Raw genomic sequence first — 20108 nt, forward strand, 5'->3', positions numbered from 1 at the left:
CCGAGGGCAACTCTCTTGTAGACTCAGTGTGTCAGGCACAAATAATCAGGAACATTCATTGAGTTCAAAGCACAGAAGAGTTTATTATTGCTACCTTTAATACAAGAATCCAGTCAACTAACAGTCAAATCTAAATTGGCATTAAATGAGGCTCAACAGAATTCACGGGAGGCTGTACTTGTGGCAATGCAATGACTCCAAACTGATGACATGTTTAACTCTGCCTTCTAGTTTAGCCTGCTCTTCTTCTACACAATGATAGAGAAAATAAAGGAAGAGGTAGTACCAGAGAAATTACTAAAGAGCTAAGATAATTGCATTCTTTACACAGTTCATCCTCAGATATTCATTAAATAATACTTGAAGAGAAGTTTAGCTTTTTGTATTTTGTAACTTTTTTCTAATTGAAAGATTTTTCATTCTTAGAAGTGGCAAAGCAAATTTCATTTAATTTATTTCCCAATGGAATTGGGTAAAATATGGATATCAAGAAAATGTGAGGATCTCTTAAAGCAGCAGTCTCCAACTTTTGTGGCTTGGCGGCCCAGCTGGGGGAGGAGGGAACTGGACCACGTGAGGGGCAAGTCTGTGCACATGTACGCATCTTTTATGCAAGCAAGGGGCTGGCGCATGAGCATGGCTCACTGGCCCGCCACTTGCACAAGTTGCACTTGCTCCACCAACCACTCATGTGGCCCAATTCCAAACAGACCATGCTCTGGTAATGGGCTGCCAAGCCACAAAAGTTTTTAACCAAAATCAAAGTACTTAAACTTTGAATATAGCTTTCAGATCATTTAGCTGCTGTCCAACAATTATCATACATGTAGTATTTGGCAAATTTCAGTTTCTTGTAGTACTCTCAGTAAAGAAATATGCCACCCCCCCAAAAAAAAAATCATACAGGTAATATAAACTAGGAGCATCTAGTTCTTTGGTATCATATGGATATTTCAAATGAAAAAAGGTGAACCGATGGCTTCTACAAGACCCGTTTTGTTTTTCTTTCCTGGTGCTGTAAATATTCCAGACATTTGTTCATATATGTTTGGAAAGGTGAACAGATGTGGAACTATTCTGAAGAACTAGATGAGTAACAACTGGATTTTACATTTTTCAGAAATGGGGCTTTTGTTAATACTTGATTCTTTATCCTGGCAGCCTTTGGAAAAGTCCTAGGTTCAACCTGATACTGCAATAGTCCCTGAGAAAGCTTAGTTTGAAGCCATCTTCCACGTTTATTCTTAATGATCAAATGCTTCCTTTTCTGTTTTTTTTTTTCCTTTGACTAGGAATTCTGAGAACTGTTATTCAAATATATTTGACGGCATTAGTTTGGAGAAGACTTTAGTGTATTTTCAATAGTATGATTGCATACATATGGATCTTGACTAACATAAAACATGAATAATCAGTCTCTGTATTTCTTACTTGTCCTGAAAAATCAATGCGAAATACTGTAAATCTTTGGTTTTACAAGTTACTGAGAGTTTATTCACAAAACCCACAGAGATTTTGTTGTAGCTGTTCAGATAAAAAAACTTGTACTCATTTTTATCTGAAAGTAATTGTTTTTATAACCTGAATTGACCATCCAGGATATTGGCACATATGAAGTATTTGTTTTATTATGAGAGAGGCATGAATGGACAAAACAATGTATAACGGATTACATTATCCACAGAAACACTTTGGAAATGGGTCCCAAGATAGATCAAATTGTAGCCTTTCCTAATTCAAGAAGCAGCAATGAAGGGAGGAGGCAGGAGATGTCATAAAGAGAATACTTTTAAAAATTCAAATGAATTGAAGATGACACCATTTACTACTTGTTATAAAATCTAAGCACTAATCTGAAATTACCAGTTTAATAAATCAGTTTCATAAACTAATTTAGGATAAAATGGAATAACTAAGCAGCTTTTTCTCAATAGATGAAAACAATTCTACTACACCTTAATGTAGAAGATGATACAATAATAGTTCCTTCTGTGATGTGTCATTTCTGATAGATCATTTGTACATGCAAAAAATTAGTTAGAGCTGCAATAATTTAATAATGTATGTGCTTCTTAATCCAAGGAATAGAGTCATACAGTAATATAGAGGATTTGGGAATTATCAAAATATCATTTCAATTTTGAATTGATTAAGTGGCTATAAGCAACTCTTGTCTTCATCCTCAGCCTTATGGGGCAGATAGAGATGCTTAAAGCATTTAACTGGATATTTGTTAAATGCTTTTGTGTTGAAGAGAAATGCAGTTCAATGTTTTATAAATCAATTTTCAGTTGCATTTGTTTCATCCTTCTTGGTCTTCAACTTCTAGTTTCTTTTGGTTGCTGCTGCTATTGTTTTCTGGCTTACCTTGTCTCTCTTCTGTTACTTCCAGGGAAACGTACAAAAAAAGGCATGGCTACAGCTAAACAAAGGCTTGGGAAGATTTTGAAAATTCATCGGAATGGGAAACTTCTCCTTTAAAATCCGGTCATAATTGGGACTATCAAAGCTCAGCATATCCTGAGCTGTCACGCTAGCTCTTCAACTCTTGAAGGACTCCAGTAGTATTGTGCAACATCTTAGGGACAATACCAGTTAACTTTTTGCCACCACTTTAATAAATTCTTTTTAACTTTCGGCAGTTAAAACCTGTACAGATACTGCTATAAATATTTTTTAATATAGATGTCCTTTCTCAAATTGCTGAGAGTGACTAGTTCGCAAAAAGTTAATACTCCAAGACACTGAGGATCATTCCAGTTTTAGGAAAGTATCCCTTTAACTTGTTTATAAGTAAGGAAAAAGCTGTTGTTTTTAAGAGTATGCACATTCATTTCAATTATGCTTCTTTTATCAAAGTTGAACCAATTTTAAGAGGTATCTGGTTAAAAGGCAGAGTTTTTTAAAAAAAAGTTTCTCAGATTGACTTGTAGACAAGGGAAAGAAATTTATGCCATGAATAATTGAGATACAATACATGCATGAAACAATATGCATAAAGAATTAATCTAGCTTTCTTTATCTGGCTCATGATAAATATGTTTTATTCAGAAGAGAAGTTAAAATTGCACTTCAGTACTGCTAAAACTTTTCCTATAACCAGACATTAGAGAACTATTGTTGACTTAATTTATTTTATGTGCAATGCAAGATGATTTTTTAAAAACATTATGGATTACAAATCCAACTTAATTGGGTAATGATTTGGATATAGTAATTAATGAACTGGTGCAGTTCTTTGGACATCAAAAGGGTTTTTTAATTAGCTTTGGTTGGTGTTGGTTTGCATCTCTTTTCATTGATAATTTTTTAGCACTCCCACTGTTTCTTATATATATTGTTTTAACTTTGGTTCCATGGTATATTGTCCACGCTCAATGTCTTTCTTCTCATAATTGAATATCAATGAGTGATAGGAATTAAAGATCAGCAAACAGATTCAACCCTTCTCTCCCTGCTAAACTCTCACAATTATGTGTAATTGAGTAAAACATTACAAATCAATTGGTACCTCAAAGTTAAAGTCTGAGAACACTGACTCTTACTGTACTTATATAACATGGTTTACAGCCTACAGAGGCTAAAGCAAAATCAAATCAATTATACTATATCTTAGTATGTTGCGTGGGCCATCATTTTAAACTATCATTGTTTGCTTTGGCTTCTCATGTTGTGTGAATAGAGCCACCGTGTTTTTGTAAACCATAGTTAATGAATTAATGTGTTTACATCCAGTCTGAATTTGATGATTTATTTCTCTTTCTCTCACCTGTTCTAGCTAAAAATTTGTTTACATGACCATGGAAACTGGAAGTATTTCTTCCCCCATATACATAAAAAATGTGTATTTTTTATTCAGCATTGCTGTTTTGAAATTATATCACCATTAATTTAATTTCATGGTAGGGTGGAATCCACCATTTAACTTGATGATAGCATTGTAGCTTCTGCTTGGGTGCTCATAATGCACTGATAACGTGACATTGGAGAATATGTAGGAAAAGAGACGCCAGGTTGATCCCAAGATACTGCTGCCAAAACCTTTGTTCTGCAAAGTGACAAAGTGTCAGTTTTCTTTGTGCAACCTGAGTGGGTATCAGCAGGGGTGAAATCCAGCAGGTTCTGACAGGTTCTGGAGAACCGGTAGCGAAAAGTTTGAGCAGTTCGGAGAACTGGCAAATACCACCTCTGGCTGGCCCCAGAGTGGGATGGGAATGGAGATTTTGCAATATCCTTCCCACAGGAATGGGGAGGGATTGGGGATTTTGCAGTATCCTTCTCCTGCCACGCCCACCAAGCCATGCCCACAGAACTGGTAGTAAAAAAATTTGGATTTCACCACTGGGTAGCAGGCATATCACCATCATAATCATTAGACAGGGCTGTAAAGCACTGTGAAGCGGTATATAAGTCTAAGTGCTGTTAGTATCTTATAAAATGGCATCCTTAGTCAAATATCTCTGTCCTTATTTCTTTGAAGGGGCTTTTAATCTCCCTCTAGCAATTCACACTTAAGTTCATGACTGATGTTTTACCTCATAAATCACTTACGTTATCTTGAGATGAAACGGATGAAGACAATGGTTCCTTTTTCACCTCCATTTCCCTGGATCATGGATTAATTCCTGGATCATGTAAACAAATCAAGCAAAGAAGCTGTTGTCCTGGGACCCCAAGCACTTATTTTCTGATCTATAACCAAACCCTTTTCCTTGAGCTGCATATCAGGAGAAAAAGTGCCCCAAACAAGATTATTTTCCCCCCAGAAAGGAATATACACAAACTTTTTAAAGCTTATGAATCCATTTAGTAATATAATAGATCAGCTGTTTATATATAAACCACAGTTGCAAATCCTGTAATGAAGTAGCAAGAATGTGCAGCCCTATCAGAGGTATTCTGACATTCACATCCATCCAAGCACTTCCTTCAGATATGCTTGTCTGAAGGAACAAGGGCTGTGCTCACCTAAGGGTCAGGCCAGATGAGAGCCAAGCTTATGGACAGTTTAACTGGATACTTATTGCTTCTGAACTCTCTTAGTTTTTGGTGTAGAATGCATTATATTTTACATTAAACTAGCTTGTCTGCATATAAACACTTAGAGCACAATCCTATGCATGTTTACTCAGATATCAAACCTGTCATGTTCCATGGAACTTACTCTCATGTGTAGAGTACTATGTACAGGATTGTAGCCTTAAGGCGTTGCATTTGTTTCTCAGGCAATTCCAGATTTTCATTTATAGATACGTGTCTGAAAGCATATTTTTTCATAGAATCTAGCCTGTAAATAGCTTTTTAAAGTACCTTCTTTTTTATAAGATCGAAGTATCTTTAGACATTTCTTTCTATAGAATAGTTCATTAACCTTTATACAAATTTTTTGCTGAGTATTTTGCCGAGTATTTTAGGTTCTTGACTCTGAAAGAGATACTCTGTTTTTGTCCTTGATTTAATTCCTTTTTCTCCCTTTTTTAATTTTGGCATTGCCTGAAAAACAAGTAAAACTTTGTGCAGCCTTATACAGAATCAAATAATAGTACAAAATTATCTATTTAAGATACAATATGAAGAAGAATCTTCGACTTTATAATACCAGCTCCTTGTCTCAATTCTTGTATTATGAGGGGATACAATTATTTTATTAGCACCTTGTGAAGTGTTTCTGTGTTTTGTGATGATGTAATTTATTAATGTTTGTAGCTTTTTATATTTGTACATTTCTTATGAGCTTTGTTTATATACACATTACCTGGATGTGATGTCCATGAGGAAAAAATAAAACAGCTATAGAAAACAACTGAGGCCTTATTAACTGACCTTTCTAGTTATGGTGAGGGACTGGGTCTGAATTCTTGGCGTCAAAAATGTTAGTTGAATAGGGCCCCAGAGTTAAGCAAGTTTTTTAAAGCTTCCCTAGTATACTGTTATTGTCAAGCATTTATATAATATAACACAGACATCATGCTGGTTTTATTATTATTATTATTATTATGTTTATGTTTATGATTATTATTTTCACAACATGTACATTTCTAACAAAGTTTATTGTGGCTATCTATTACAGTGTTTTATTTACCAATTCATATCAAATGCTCTTGTATCAAGTCCATGAAATCTAAGTAAACTTAGATCAAAATTTTAAAAGTAAAATATTTCAGGTTTTGTATAGAATTTGTGTTGGTGTGTTTATTTATATACTACATTTAAGTTGTTCTCCACCAGTGATTGAAGAGCATTCCATGCTTTGTTGCTTTCAGAGATGGTTTCCTACCAAAGCATGCCAGTGCTTAAAGGCACATCTTCAGCTTCAAGTCAATATAGCGCAATCAGTATAGGAATCCTAATAAAATAGATGATAATTCTTGGTCCCAGAAAATGAAAATTTTCCTGTCCTACACAACCTCAATAAAGAAACCAGTTTGTCAATTCCCATCTTTTAAAAGCCATTTCTCTTCCTGAACAAGGATAATCATAGTGACTTTTAGTTCTTATTGGTTTGTGTGTTATTTAGTCAGTGACCCAGTCACTTTAATTTCATACTGCAAGCACTATTTGTGCTTATATTAGTCTGGCCTTATGCTTAGCTCAGCACAACCGTGCCTTAGCTGCTGCCATTTTACTCTGTTCCAACAGTAAGGAATATAGGGAACTCAAGAGTTGAACAGTTAACTTCTTGGTATTCTCTGGGCTTTATTGCTTTCTGGAAGACCTGTCATTACCTGGCTGGGTAACATCAACAATGCAAGGGAGAGTAGCGTTTGCTGGCTGTTTACACAGTATATAGCCATGATGGCGAACCTATGGCACGTGTGCCAGAGGTGGCATGCAGAGGCCTCTCTGTGGACATGTGCACCGTCGTCAGTTTCTCTTCTGGTTTTGCGTGCAGGCCAGCTGGTCTTTGTGCACACCAGAGCACCAGAAACCCGAAGATCAGCTGGCCAGTGCACAAGTGTGCGCCAGAAACCCGAAGACCAGGTAGCCGGTGCGCACATGCACACCGGACAGCTGGTCTTCAGATTTCCATTGCTCTGGTGCACATGTGTGCAAGCGTGCATGTTCCAGTTTGGGCACTTGGTGCTGAAAAGGTTCGCCATCACTGGTATATAGTTTGCCCAGCCAACTTTAACTGGGAAAATATTAAAATTCTACAGCAGAGTTTCTCAACCTTGGCAACTTTAAAATGTGTGGATTTCAACTCCCAGAATTCCCAAGCCAGCATGTTGAGAACAAATCCTGGGAATTCCTGGAAGCTTGACATTCAGACAGATTGACCATTAACAGACACATAGAAACAAACCCTATCAATGTACCATTTAAGAAAAGATGTAACAGAAGTCAGTGAAGGAAACAACCCATCTTCCTTAGCAGCCAACATCTAGATAAGCAGGGAACAGCACCAGCTAAACATCAAAGAAGAAACAATATCCTAAACTAGGTACCATCAAGGAAGAAACTGTACCTCAGCCAATACTGGTAGGGCAACCTTTATATTAACAGCCAGAAAACTCCAGTGTGGCGTAGGAAAAAGAAATGCAGTGTTAATGACGCTGTATTATAAATACACCAGTCAAAAAACAAGCATCTCATTCTCATGTAAAGTTTATTTAGGGATCACTAGATGCATGTCAGCCTGTAGGGAGCAGGGCTGTCAAACTCACGTCATGGTGGCATCATGTGACATATCAGGATTTCCCCCCCTTCACTAAACCAGGTATGGGCGTGGCCAGCGTGTAACGCATCCAGCTCATGGGCTGGGAGTTTGACAGTCCTGCTGTAGAGTGTAGGGTGTTTAAACTGTACAATAACAACCCTAACAATTATCTATTGATTTGGATCTAGATATCTGTATGTACTATATGTACTTTTATTTAAATTGTAAGTGTAAACAGTAACATTAAAAATGGTATTTAAGAGCTGACATCTTTATATCTCCCATGAGTAGAAGGAACCATGCAATTAGCCTGAATACTTCCTTGCTGTTGGCAATATCAAGGCAAAATTGCTCTTTCTGTTCGTGAAGAATTGTAAAATGGGGCTGGGGATTTATTTACTATACAGTTTTTATATGGCTGTCCAAAGTGTGACTAATGTGACTATAAACACTATACAAAAAAAAAAAATCAATAAACAAAGATATTAAAACATGGCAACTAAAAATATAATTAATTAATTAATTGGCAATTCAAATTTATTGCATTCTTCTAACCATCCTGACTCAGGTGTTCCAGGAAAGAGCCAGGTTTTCACTGCCTTTCCTAAATGGCCTGGAGGTTTAAGGCCATTCATATGCTGAAAGAAGCCAGTGGGCAGGAGCTGCAGTAGAAAAGGTTTTTTTGGTCGCAAAAGATGACATTATTTCAAAGGGTGGGGGTGGGGAGGGACCCAGAGCAGGCCCACCCTATTGGGTATCATTGAGAGAAGACGGTCCTGCAAATGGGCTGGCAGTTTGCCTTGTGGGCTATAGGTGATAACCATTACCTTAAATTGCATCCAGAAGCCTGTAGGAAGCTAGCACAGCTTGCAGGTAGTGGTGTTACATCTGGGTATTGAGCAACGCCAATAATTACCTGTGTCACTGTGTTCTGGACATTGTAATTCTAATTGTAGCTCCAAGGCATCCCCAGGCAAAGTGTATTGCAAGAATCAACAGAAGGATTGAGATGTCCGTAAGTGAGGCCTCTTGATCTGGGAACAAGGACAATGATGCACATGAAGGTTGTGCTAATTTGGTAAAGCAAACATGCAGGTGCTTAATGAAGTTGGCAACTAGCATAAGTATCTTGGGAGCAGTGGTGAAATGTAAAATTTGTTACTACCGGGTTCTGTGGATGTGGCTTGGTGGGGTGTGTGTAATCTGACTAGGTGGGCATGGCCAACTTTTTTTTTTTTTTTTTACTTTTACTTTTAGAAGCATTTTTTCTACAACCTTAAGAGGTTGCAAAAAAAAAATGCTTTTAAAAGCTTCTGACGATCAGGCAACTTAGCTGGGATCATCAGAGGCTTTTAAAGGCCTTTTTTTCTGCAACCATTTGTCTGAAATGGTATAGAGTTCCTGCCAGAGCAGGGGGTTGGACTAGAAGACCTCCAAGGTGCCTTCCAACTCTGTTATTCTGATCAATTCTGTTAAGATGTATGATGCATTTTGCTGCCACCAGAGACTAACATCACTCTCATCAATGTGCCCAATAGCAGAGCAAAGCTGTAGATCTAAGAGACTGGCAGGATGCATACTCAGAAAACCAAGGATTTAGTCTGAAACCTGTACATGGAACATGTGGGACATGTGGGAAAGATAGGAAAGAACATGTTGCAAAACTGGAAGAATATTTTTCTTGGACATTGAAATGTTTATTCTTGAGCTTTCTGTAACGTTTGAGTACCATAGCTTAGCACAAGAACTAATACAAAGGTGAGATGCATTGAAACTAATGGGGATTATTCTAATTTTATAAGCACAGGGTATATATCTAATCATTTGTATCCTGATTTTTTCAATTCTGAAAGTAGTGACCTAGAAAATGCAAAATTATATGATAATCTATTTTACATCCTGGTTTAATTTCTTGTAACAATTAGTCTGGAAAGACACTTTCTAAATTCATTGTCTGTGTGCCAACTAGAAGACATTTTTAAAAATTTAATGTTTATTGTCCACAAGATGGCGCTCTGCTTCTGCATCAGAGATACCGTACCCTATAGTTACTTTTTATAAAATAAACAAAAAGGATAGTTCTAAAATGAGAACAAAACCTGTTTAATATTCAGTCTCAAGATTATTCCAGTAGTAGACATTCTCGAGCAGATGGCCATTTGCAATGATTGACTGGGTCAGAGAAGTTGTGCCTATCTTGACCTTGTACAGTGCAGGACCTCTCAGTCCAATGCACAAAAATTCATTCTGTATCAAACCAACATTAAACCAGTTGGAGTGATAAAAAACAATTCCCAAATCCTGAATTTGGCTTGGAAATGGGCTGGCTGCCAATTCAGCTGATGGAAACGTTGGCAACATGATCCTATCAGTCAGATCCAATTACTAATTTTACAGCTGAACTACTTCAAGTTTCTGTATTGTCCTGAAAAGTAGTTCCCTGTGCAGCTCATTGCAACAATCCAACTGAGAAGTTATCAAAGTACAAACCGGTGTAGCTTTCCCAGCCCAGAAAGTCACAGTTTGTATATTAATCTAGAATAATAAAAGAAGTCTCCTCGTGCGGGGATCCCATGAGCACCCTCGAAAGAATGCCTAACACCTTCCAATGTAGGCTGAAGGCCACTTATATGAACACTCTTGAATAATACCTTCCCCACATCTAGAATGTTGTTCAACCCATTGGCCTTCATTACCTTGATCAGGTACAGATTTAGAACACCTATGGCCTATTAGCTGAATAGAATAGAATAGAATAGAATAGAATAGAATAGAATAGAATAGAATAGAATAGAATAGAATAGAATAGAATAGAATAGAATAGAATAGAATAGAATAGAATTCTTTATTGGCCAAGTGTGATTGGACACAAAGGAATTTGTCTTTGGTGCATATTCTCTCACTGTACATAAGGAGAATAAAATACACTCTTCAAGAATAAAAAGATACAACACTTAGTGATAGTCAAGGTTACTAATAAGCTATCAAATCATACTAGGAAACAAGTAAAAACAATATAAATTGAAAGATACAAGCACATGGTTATAGTAATAAGTGGGAAGAGATAGATACTAGTAAGGAAGAGAAGAAGAATAGTAATACAGTCTTAGTAAATTATTTGACAGTGTTGTGGGAATTAGTTGTTAAGAAGAGTGATGGCATTCGGGAAAAAAACTGTCCTTGTGACTAGTTGTTCTGGTGTGCAGTGCTCTATAGCATCGTTTTGAGGGTAGAAGTAAAAAGAAGGTAAAAGTGGGTGGCATTTCCATATACAGACCACTGGGCATTCCATACACAGGTCATTGCTTGTCATCTTACTATTCTATGATTGCAGAAACAAACATGTGCATATACAGAGGCACATAACTGCTTGCATTTTACTACTGATTTCTATATTGTAGACTGTTCTGAGAATATAAGTAGAAGATTGCATATCTAAATAAAAAGTACTGTTCTTCTCTAATGTGCTACCTTCTAGATGCAAGGGATTGTGCTAGTTCATTAAGGCAATGCATACAGGTGGTCCTTGTTTAACAAATATTTATTCAGAAAATGTTCAAACTTACAATGGTGTTGAACAAGTGGTAGTTACGATCAGTCTTCGGAGTTCAGCGACCATGTGACCACGATTTCTGACATTCCCTGCTGGCTTCCCACAAGCAAAATCACAGGGGAAGCTGGTAAGATGTCAGAAGTCACGGTCATGTGAGGTCCTCACTTAACGACTCATGTATTTATCACTTAACAACTGCAACTGGGACTCTAGGAACTGTTCTTCTCTAACGCTAGGCAGTGCAGTCTCACGATCTCATGTTTTACAATGAAATGAAATTTTATTTACAAAGACAATGAAATGTCACTTAATGCAATTCCAGTCCCCATTGCCATCCAAAACCAAGGACTTGAGTATTATGGGATGTGCTTTGTCTGAACACAAAGCTGTCCTCTTTTCCTTAGGCTGTCCTCCCCCATTCTGCTCATTTACATACACCTTCTGCTCATTTACATATATTACATCTTCTCCCATATTTTCCATTGTCTAAACACACAAACACTTTTTACTGTTCCTCATTGGACTTGCTTTTTAAACTCCTCCACATTCTGATCTCCTTCCTTTAAAACATGCCAGTTTTTCAGTGTCCTTTGGGGATAATCTAACCTCTTGGAGGCCCATCCCTTCATCATTAGTCTCAGCAGATCTTGACAAAACAACTTGCATCTGCAAGCTTGTTTAAAAGTTCTAAAAGGGGATTAGCTAATCTAGCAGATTGGTCTGCTGGAAAACATCCTTTATATAAAGGGAACATTTATAAACATCCTTAGCAGATACTTGCATTTTTTTTCCTTTTGATTTTCCTAAAGAAGTGGTGACAAATAAAACAATGTCAACTTAATGGAAGATCATGTAGAAATGGAATGACCCCTATCCACTGAATCAGCTTGGTCTGTCTTTCAAGAAATACCACCTCTATACTTGTCCTTTAATTTCTTTTTAGTTAGCAGTTCTTCTTAGTGAGTTAATTGTGAAGAAAAATCTGGCATCTATATGCTGTCTCTTCTCCATTTCCTGGACTGTCAGTTTCAAACCTCCAAGTAGACAGGATTGTCTGATATTATGAAAGTAAGTAAATCCCAGATTGCCAATTGCCAATTGCCAAAGCAGGAACAAGTTGGCCAAAGAAGCTACAGATAGAAACAATTTTATCCTCTCTTTTCACTTCCGATGGCACAAACTGGAATGAGTATGAGAATGCAATCAGAAACATCCTTAGCTTGTCAAGAGTTACGTAAATTATTCCAAGCAGACAAACTTTAAATCAAAAATTTCAATAGCTTCTATTTGCATTTCAAATGGACACTGGGTAACTCCTGATCCAAATAAGTTCATGTAGACAAAGAGGGAATGCCTGTCTTTATTATATTTATTTATTTAAAATGTTTATATAGCTGCCCATCTTATATTGAACTCCGGGCAGCACAGTTCCCAAATACAACTAAAACATTATCAATAATAAAACATCACAATGCATAGAAATTAAGACCATAAACATTAAAAACTTGGCACAAAAGTTCAACTTCTGACATACAGTCCCTCATGAAATCTTCTCATTCACCTTAACTCATCCCAGCACTTGGGGATGTCAGCAGTTTGGCAAGAAAAAGAGGAAGCAGGAAATAAATGTATTTCCCTTTCCAATTTTTGAAATTGTTTTCTGATCAACATGCCCTATGCTGTTTTAATGGATTAAAAGGCAACACAACTTTTTGTGTATTCCTTCCTACTCAGCCTGCAGCTGGACTGATGTGCTTGCCTTAGAAGATTTCGATGGCAGAAATCAAAGAAAGGCAAAACAATGGAAGATCCCAATTTTAATGTTATATTTATTGTTTTAATGTTTTACACTACTGCTTTTATTATATTGTAAACTGCACAGCATCATGTGACAGAGAGATGGGTGGCATACAAATTTAATAAATAAATAAAATCCACATTATTATGGACCTTTGCTACTTTTCCTATATTGCAAGTGCATTGGGGAGGAGAAATTATCATTATGGGTTGTAAAGACAGTCAAAATAGATGTTTCACAAGGACCGAGAGTTATTGCTTTAAAGACAGTGTCTGCCTTTGAGCCTGTGTGCTCATCCATAGCCACATCGCTTTAGTGGAATTTCAAGCAAAAATGTTATTTTCCAGGATGTATTTCTTTTACTAAAAAAAACCAATACAACCATTCAAATCGAGGAGGTAAGAAGTCTTCACATTTTGGTAGAGATCAGACACCATATTCGCACCTATGAGCACCCTACTTGTTTAGCAGATGTCCTAAAATGGAAAGTCACCTTGAGAGTTTTCCTCAGAACCATCTGTTTCAAAGCTGTAGGAATTAGGATAAGGATGAAAGAACGGACCAGATTTTTCCTAAACCTATTGGCAGTGTGAAGTCTTAAGCTAATTATTGGCCCTAAGCGTGGGTAACTTAGCCAAGAAGATAGGAGAAAGTAGCAGGGTCATCCACAGGAATGGAAAGAAAAATCCAGATTCTGGCTATGATTACATTAACACTTTTTAATTTATTTATTGAATAAGTATTCCAGGTCATCACACTTTTGTGCCTCTTTTTAAAAAGAGCCACTTCTATTTTGAGGTGATTAATGCCATCTCTTGATTAGAGTCATCTTTTTGCCTTTTTCCTTTCAGAAATATTTCCCTGTTAGATTTCTATTTCACCTTCTCCACAGCTCAAGGAGTTGTTGATAGTTCTCCTTGGTATATAACCTGTCTAAGAAGCCACAGATGGCCCCCAGTCACCTGGGAGCTTCCAGAAGCAATATGGCCTTGAATCTGGATCCTCCGGTCCTAATTTAACATCGCAACCACTACTATCCTTGTGTCAAAAAGTAAAAAAAGACTTGAATCTCAAGTCTAGGTAGAAATCTTTAAAACCTGAATGGCGTAGGGGACATGCCAGAAAGTCTCAGAACATAGCAACGGTCAGTGATATGCTCATGGCTTGTGTGTTGGCCAAACCAGGCAATTCAAAATGAATGCTTAGTCCCTTGGCACAACTAGGTAGGACGGCTCTGTTTGAAGCCGGCCTGTCAGCACACCAGGCGTGAAACCGAGGGCTGTCAGTGTGCCATCTTGTTCATCAAATGAGGGCTCTCCGTTCTCTTGCAGTGTGATTAAAGCAAATAAACCAAAGCTCTTGATTGTGTGTATATATATTGAACACGGGTAAAAGAAGGAATATGGATGTAAACACAAATATTTGAAGTCAGGCTGTGTATATTACAAAGATCCTGACCATTTGTTAGACAGTTACTTGCTTGGCATCTATTCCTGAGGGTCTTGCTTTTCTTGGTGTGAGGAAGATTGACTCCCTGGGTTTAATAAAGCTCATAGAGCTGCCATTGTTGAGCCTAGAAAGACCAACTGAGTATGCAATTTGCCTTCCAAGGTCTTCAGCCGGTTTTATTGTAATTGACAGGTCAGGCAGCACTTTGAGGTAGAAAACCCACACATGTTTGGCACACGTTTTCTACCGGAGGTTCTTCCAAGTGATGACAGACGGGCCTAAATAGCTTCATGGCCATATACATCCCATTTCCTCTTCTAGACCCTCACCCCAAAAAGTGCCGGGATGGGTAAATTAACAATTGCCTCAGGGAAATCTCATTATTTAGCTTGCCCTATCTGGGTGGCAAAAACTCATCTGGAGGAAAATGAAATGAAATGATAAAATATGTGAAGCTTTGCTGCATGTGATTTGATAGCTCACTGTATCCTTCATTCTGCACTGGCACTGTTACAGAATAAAGGCCCAAGCTCTGGCAAAGGTAGCAATTCATTTCTTTTGATTGTCCCCTAATCATTAGTTGTAATGTTGTATAATATTTGGACTCCCAGACAAAGCAGTTCATTATTATTTTGTACAAAACAACATGCATTTACTTGGTATCTCAACTGTCTTTCAACAAGTTCAGGGCAGCATACATATACTCACCACATCTTATTTCCTCAATGATTTTGGAAGTAGATTAGGTTGAAAACAACAATTCAAGTGCCATTGTCTCATGAAGATCTTGACAAATGGGATGTTATCTTTCTCTTCCCTGCATAAAACCACCCAAAGAGATATACAGTTATGAATTAATACTACTGCTAGTAAAATAACAACAGATATAAATGCACAAGTCCATATAAAAAATCCATAATACCAAGATGGCATGTCAGCATATACTTATGAACCTACAAACAAATTTCAAATTTACTTTGGCAAAGGTAACAAAGGATTTTATCAGTGGTTCTAAAATTACTGAAACTCTTAAATATTTCTCATTAACAGCTCATGATGTCAATCTTAATCTAAGCAATTATATTGCTTTGTTAGCCAGCATCTCTCCCTTCAACTAGCTCAAAACATATGTATGTGCTTTCTTAGTTCTTTCCTGAATTCTTAAAAAAAAAAAATACTTTGTACATTTAAAAAAAAGCTTCCCTTTTGAATTCCCTTCCAGTTAGCAGAATATTTTGCATGGGTAAATTTGTGATAAAATACTAAAACCAATAATTTTTATTATTTTATTCTATTTTATTTTATTTTATATATTATATTTTATCATTTTAGTTTATATTTTATTATTCTATTCTATTTTATTATTTTATTATATTTTATTATTTTATTTTATTTATATAGCTGCCCACCTGGGTGGTATGCAACATTCTCATGATTTAAATTCTGAGTCTTTACTCATGCTGAATTATCATGACCACCAATGTTTAAGGTTAAAGGTAAAATACTTTTAACAATTTCATAAAATCCACCTGGATCAATTTTGCAACATAATATCTCTGCCATTTCATTTTTCTTGCATAATAACGGATATAGTAGAACTGACAAATTAAAGATAAACATTAATTACTAAATAGATAGTGTTTCCTGGAGAGCCTTAATTGGTTGCCCGTCAAAGCAGATCAGTCTAAAATGTCTCCTTCAAAGGTGTCCTTATCTTTTGTTGTCTGCAGTTTCAACTATGTTTTCAACACCCGCATTACAAATGTCCATTACAAGCTTTTGGTCAGGTAAATTACACAATGACATGGTTGGTTAAAGTAGGCAAGCTGCTTTGTCTGTTAAAGCAATGACGGGTGTTTGTATAAATCTTTCATCTAAAACCTTTCAGTCTTTCTAGGATACATTTATCTGGCTAAAAGGAAAGGTGACTGCAGAGTCTCCTTTGTGACAATCATTTGATTTACCTCTTCCCCTTCCTGGTCTATTAATAGGAATCAGCTTTTTAACGGACAGGTTCATGGTTCAGCAAAATTCAGCTTTCAAGTCCATCAAATATTTGAGGGATACATACATTTACGTAAGACTATGTAGATATTTCAAGAACTTATGCAAATGGCAAGGCTTGTTCATTTTATTTGCTAAGACTACGAAGTAGGGAACAAATGGAGACCCCAGTAATAAATGTTGATATTTCAATGGCATTTATTTGTGGCATGTTCTTCTCTCTCATTATGATTTTCCTCCCTCGTTGTAAGCCTCAGCTCAGTATAACACATTCCCCCAATTCCAGTTAATCTTTGTTTGCACTGGAAAAGGCTTATATGGACATCCAAAGGAATTTAGGGTTAGCTGGATTTAGACCATTCAAGATCTGCAATTTAGTCAAATACGAAGATTCAGTTAAATGGAATAATCACAGTTACATTTTTTTCTCGTTTGACCTACTGGTTTGTTGTAGTATTGCTTTTGATCAGCAGGAGACAGCATAAAACTCAACTCAAATATACCCGACTGTCTTCTTCTAGGACTCTTCTGCATAGTGAAATCTTTAACAACTGCACACTTCCATGTTTGACATGGATTAAATTTTGTTCTGTTCAGACAACAGAACAGAACTTAAGTCTGCAATTTAAAAAACAACAACAGGAGAAACAGGAGTGTGTATGTGTGTATGTGTGTCTGCCCTTGAACTACTCAGCATTTATCTGATCTTTTTCCTAGAACTGATGTGCTTAGGGTAGAAATACCAACCAATCCTAAACTAGCTATCCTGGTTCTCATTTTACCCACCTTTCAGCCATCATGGACAAAGTCAAAGGAAACTGGTTTTATAATATGGAGAACATAAAACATTGTTTTATTTCTGTTCTGTTGTTTCACTAAGAATCTCAGGAGGATAGGATCTATTTGAAGATTGCACCAAGGTTCATGCTTGCTTAAGTTGGCCAAGAAGAAGGGCTCACAGGTAAAAAGTTAGAAATGAGGTTTCTTCGTTTTCATCCTTTTGCTGGCTATATCCCAGTTTACTGTGTGAATAGCTAAAGGCTGTACTTTAAAATCAGTGATCTGAAATACAGTGATAGCACATGCTCCTTTAAAGAATTCACTAGGCTAAAAGGGCAGCATATGTCAGATAGGAGGGCACTATTGGCCAGATTTCTACAGAGCAAAGGAAGGACACCTTATCTGCTGCTGGCAAACATGTCACCAAACATCTTATCACTGCAGGTACTGAAGTGAATGCTTTCCACGTTATATTTAACAGAGTACAAATCAATCAATTCATTCACTATCATTTGAAGATGGCAATTAGGAAGTAAGGATTGCCATATATGTTTATTTCTGTGTGGTCCTAAACTAGGTAAAGTTGGAGAAGTTCTTGTAAACTTTATATTCTTGGAAACAATGCAACTTAAATATGATATAGCAGTTATTTTGCTTCAACAGGGTTTAGTTAAAATTAATCTAATCTACACTGGGAATGTGTGACCCCATTTCTCATATTATTTTTTTTTCAAAAAAGAAAAAGATATATGGAATCAGTTTTTTAATGAAGAAGCTCATTGTTCAGCAAAATTCAGCTTAGTGTTCAAAGTTGACTCAGCCTTCCATCCTTCCGAGGTGGGTAAAATGAGGACCCAAATTGTTGGCGGCAATATGCTGACTCTGTAACTGCTTAGAGAGGGCTGTAAAGCATTGTGAAGTGGTATATAAGTCTAAGTGCTAGTGCTATTGCTTGCTAGTGTAGTGCCAGTTTGGTTTAGTGGTTAAGACACCAAACTAGATAAAATTACGATCTCTACAGGATAGTAGATGTAGGGTTGGTTTCGGCCATCCGGCATGGGAAATATACCATAAAGCTGCCACTCTGGATAAGAGATTGGGTCAATTTAAGGGATAAAAGAATCTTAACCTTGGAAGGACATGACCTACAAAGAGGGTGGCATGCTTTTATGTGGAACAAAAAGAATAAGACACAAACATATTTTTTTAGACATAAGATTAGAGAAGCACTAATATGAGTATGGGAAGAAGTAAGGAGGAAGCAGTATATGAAAATCCCGAGTTGGTTATCAACTATGGAAGCCATGATCCACCCCAATACAGTAGAGATTAGTAAAACGATTAGATATAAAGAAATTTTAGACAAGCATGGAAAACTCAAAAGTAATCAGGTTTTAAAAGAGCAAGGAATATCTATCGATTGGTGGCCATATTTACAAATACAGTCCAGAGACAAGAAAGATATGGAAGAATTTGGTATTGAGGTAGAATTAAATCAATTAGATAAATTGTTGGTGGGTCCGGAAGGAAAATTAATATCTAAACTATATAATTACTTATTAGAATTTGATAGAGCAGAGGAGATGGTAAAAGAACCAACGATCGCATGGGCCAAAAATATAGGGAACAATATAAATTTAGATGAATGGGAATTTATTTGGAATAAAAATTATAAATTAACCAAATTTGCAGCATACAAGGAAAATCAATATAAAATGCTATATCGGTGACATCTAGCCCCTGCAAGATTGGCAAAAATATATCCGAACTTAAGCCCTAAGTGTTGGAAGTGTAATCACCACCAAGGTACCTTCTTTCATATGTGGTGGCTATGTCCCGAAGCAAAGAGGTATTGGAGCAAAATACAACATGGGTTACAAGAATTAATTAACAGTAAAATTGAATTAATCCCGGAAACACTTCTCCTGGGTGTACTAAAAACTATATACGATTAAAAAATAAGATACTTGATTTTACATATACTTACAGCAGCGAGAATAGCTTATGGGCAATATTGGAAAGGAAATAATGTACCACCAGAGATATTAATTATTCAAAAAATATTTGCATGTACTGAAATGAACAAATTAACTTTAGAATTAAAAGAAAGAGAGGATTCAGAATACTATGCGGTGTGGGATAAATGGTATAGGTGGATTGATAACCAAAATAAAAATAGATAATGTTTAAAAGAAAAGAACTGTTGTTGTTGGGAGAATAGGAGGAGAAAGGTGTGTGGAATATATCTGCAACCTTGAGTTTTTTATAAAAATAATAAAGGCGGAATACAAATTAAATAAATAAAATTGGAGGAAAAAGGCACATGACTCAGTATGATATAGCAAATGGAATTGAGGTTTTGATTCAAAGGTGTGATTCAATGCAGCTGCCCTCAGTCTCAAGTTTAATGATTTCTACTTACAGACTCCTAAAACCCAGCATTCTTTTCAAAGGGAATAATAGCTGGTAAGCGGTCACTGGGCCCTCCCAGGCCATGCCACAGAATGTCAGGGGGTTGATTGCTGAAAACTGGTGCAATTTTCAGCTTTCTTTTAAAAGCATAACAGATTTCACATACTGAAAAGAAAAACCTCAATAAAATATCATGGAAAATGAGATTAATAATTAAATAATTAAATATTAAATACAGTGTTAAATACTGAGATCAAATATTAAATACAGATAAAAATATTTAGCATATATATTAAAATTTTAAAAAAAGTACTTTAAGAGCACTCAACCCGAATAGAAGAGAGAAAAAGAATACTGATGTTATATTTATTTGCTTTAGGTGGGTCAACATTCACACTGCCTAATACCTGTATGATGTAAAATTGCAATATCAAAGATTGAATCACCAGTAATTC

The 20108-nt window shown here is 36.4% G+C and overlaps 1 protein-coding gene across 1 annotated transcript in view; it reads left to right on the forward strand.

Annotated features, from left to right (window-relative positions):
• The window catches only part of PHF2 (PHD finger protein 2), a 137354-nt gene extending 134708 nt beyond the window's left edge, over nt 1–2646 (forward strand). Inside the window, exon 22 of the mRNA XM_070936981.1 lies at nt 2393–2646. Coding sequence (XP_070793082.1) covers nt 2393–2481 — 89 coding nt within the window. The 3' untranslated portion in view covers nt 2482–2646. The remainder of the gene's footprint in view (nt 1–2392) is intronic.
• Nucleotides 2647–20108: the final 17462 nt, after the last annotated feature.

This window comes from Pituophis catenifer, unplaced genomic scaffold (assembly GCF_029215685.1).
Source record: "Pituophis catenifer annectens isolate HBS135680 unplaced genomic scaffold, rPitCat1.0.hap2 SCAF_2, whole genome shotgun sequence".
NCBI classification, from domain to species: domain Eukaryota; kingdom Metazoa; phylum Chordata; class Lepidosauria; order Squamata; family Colubridae; genus Pituophis; species Pituophis catenifer.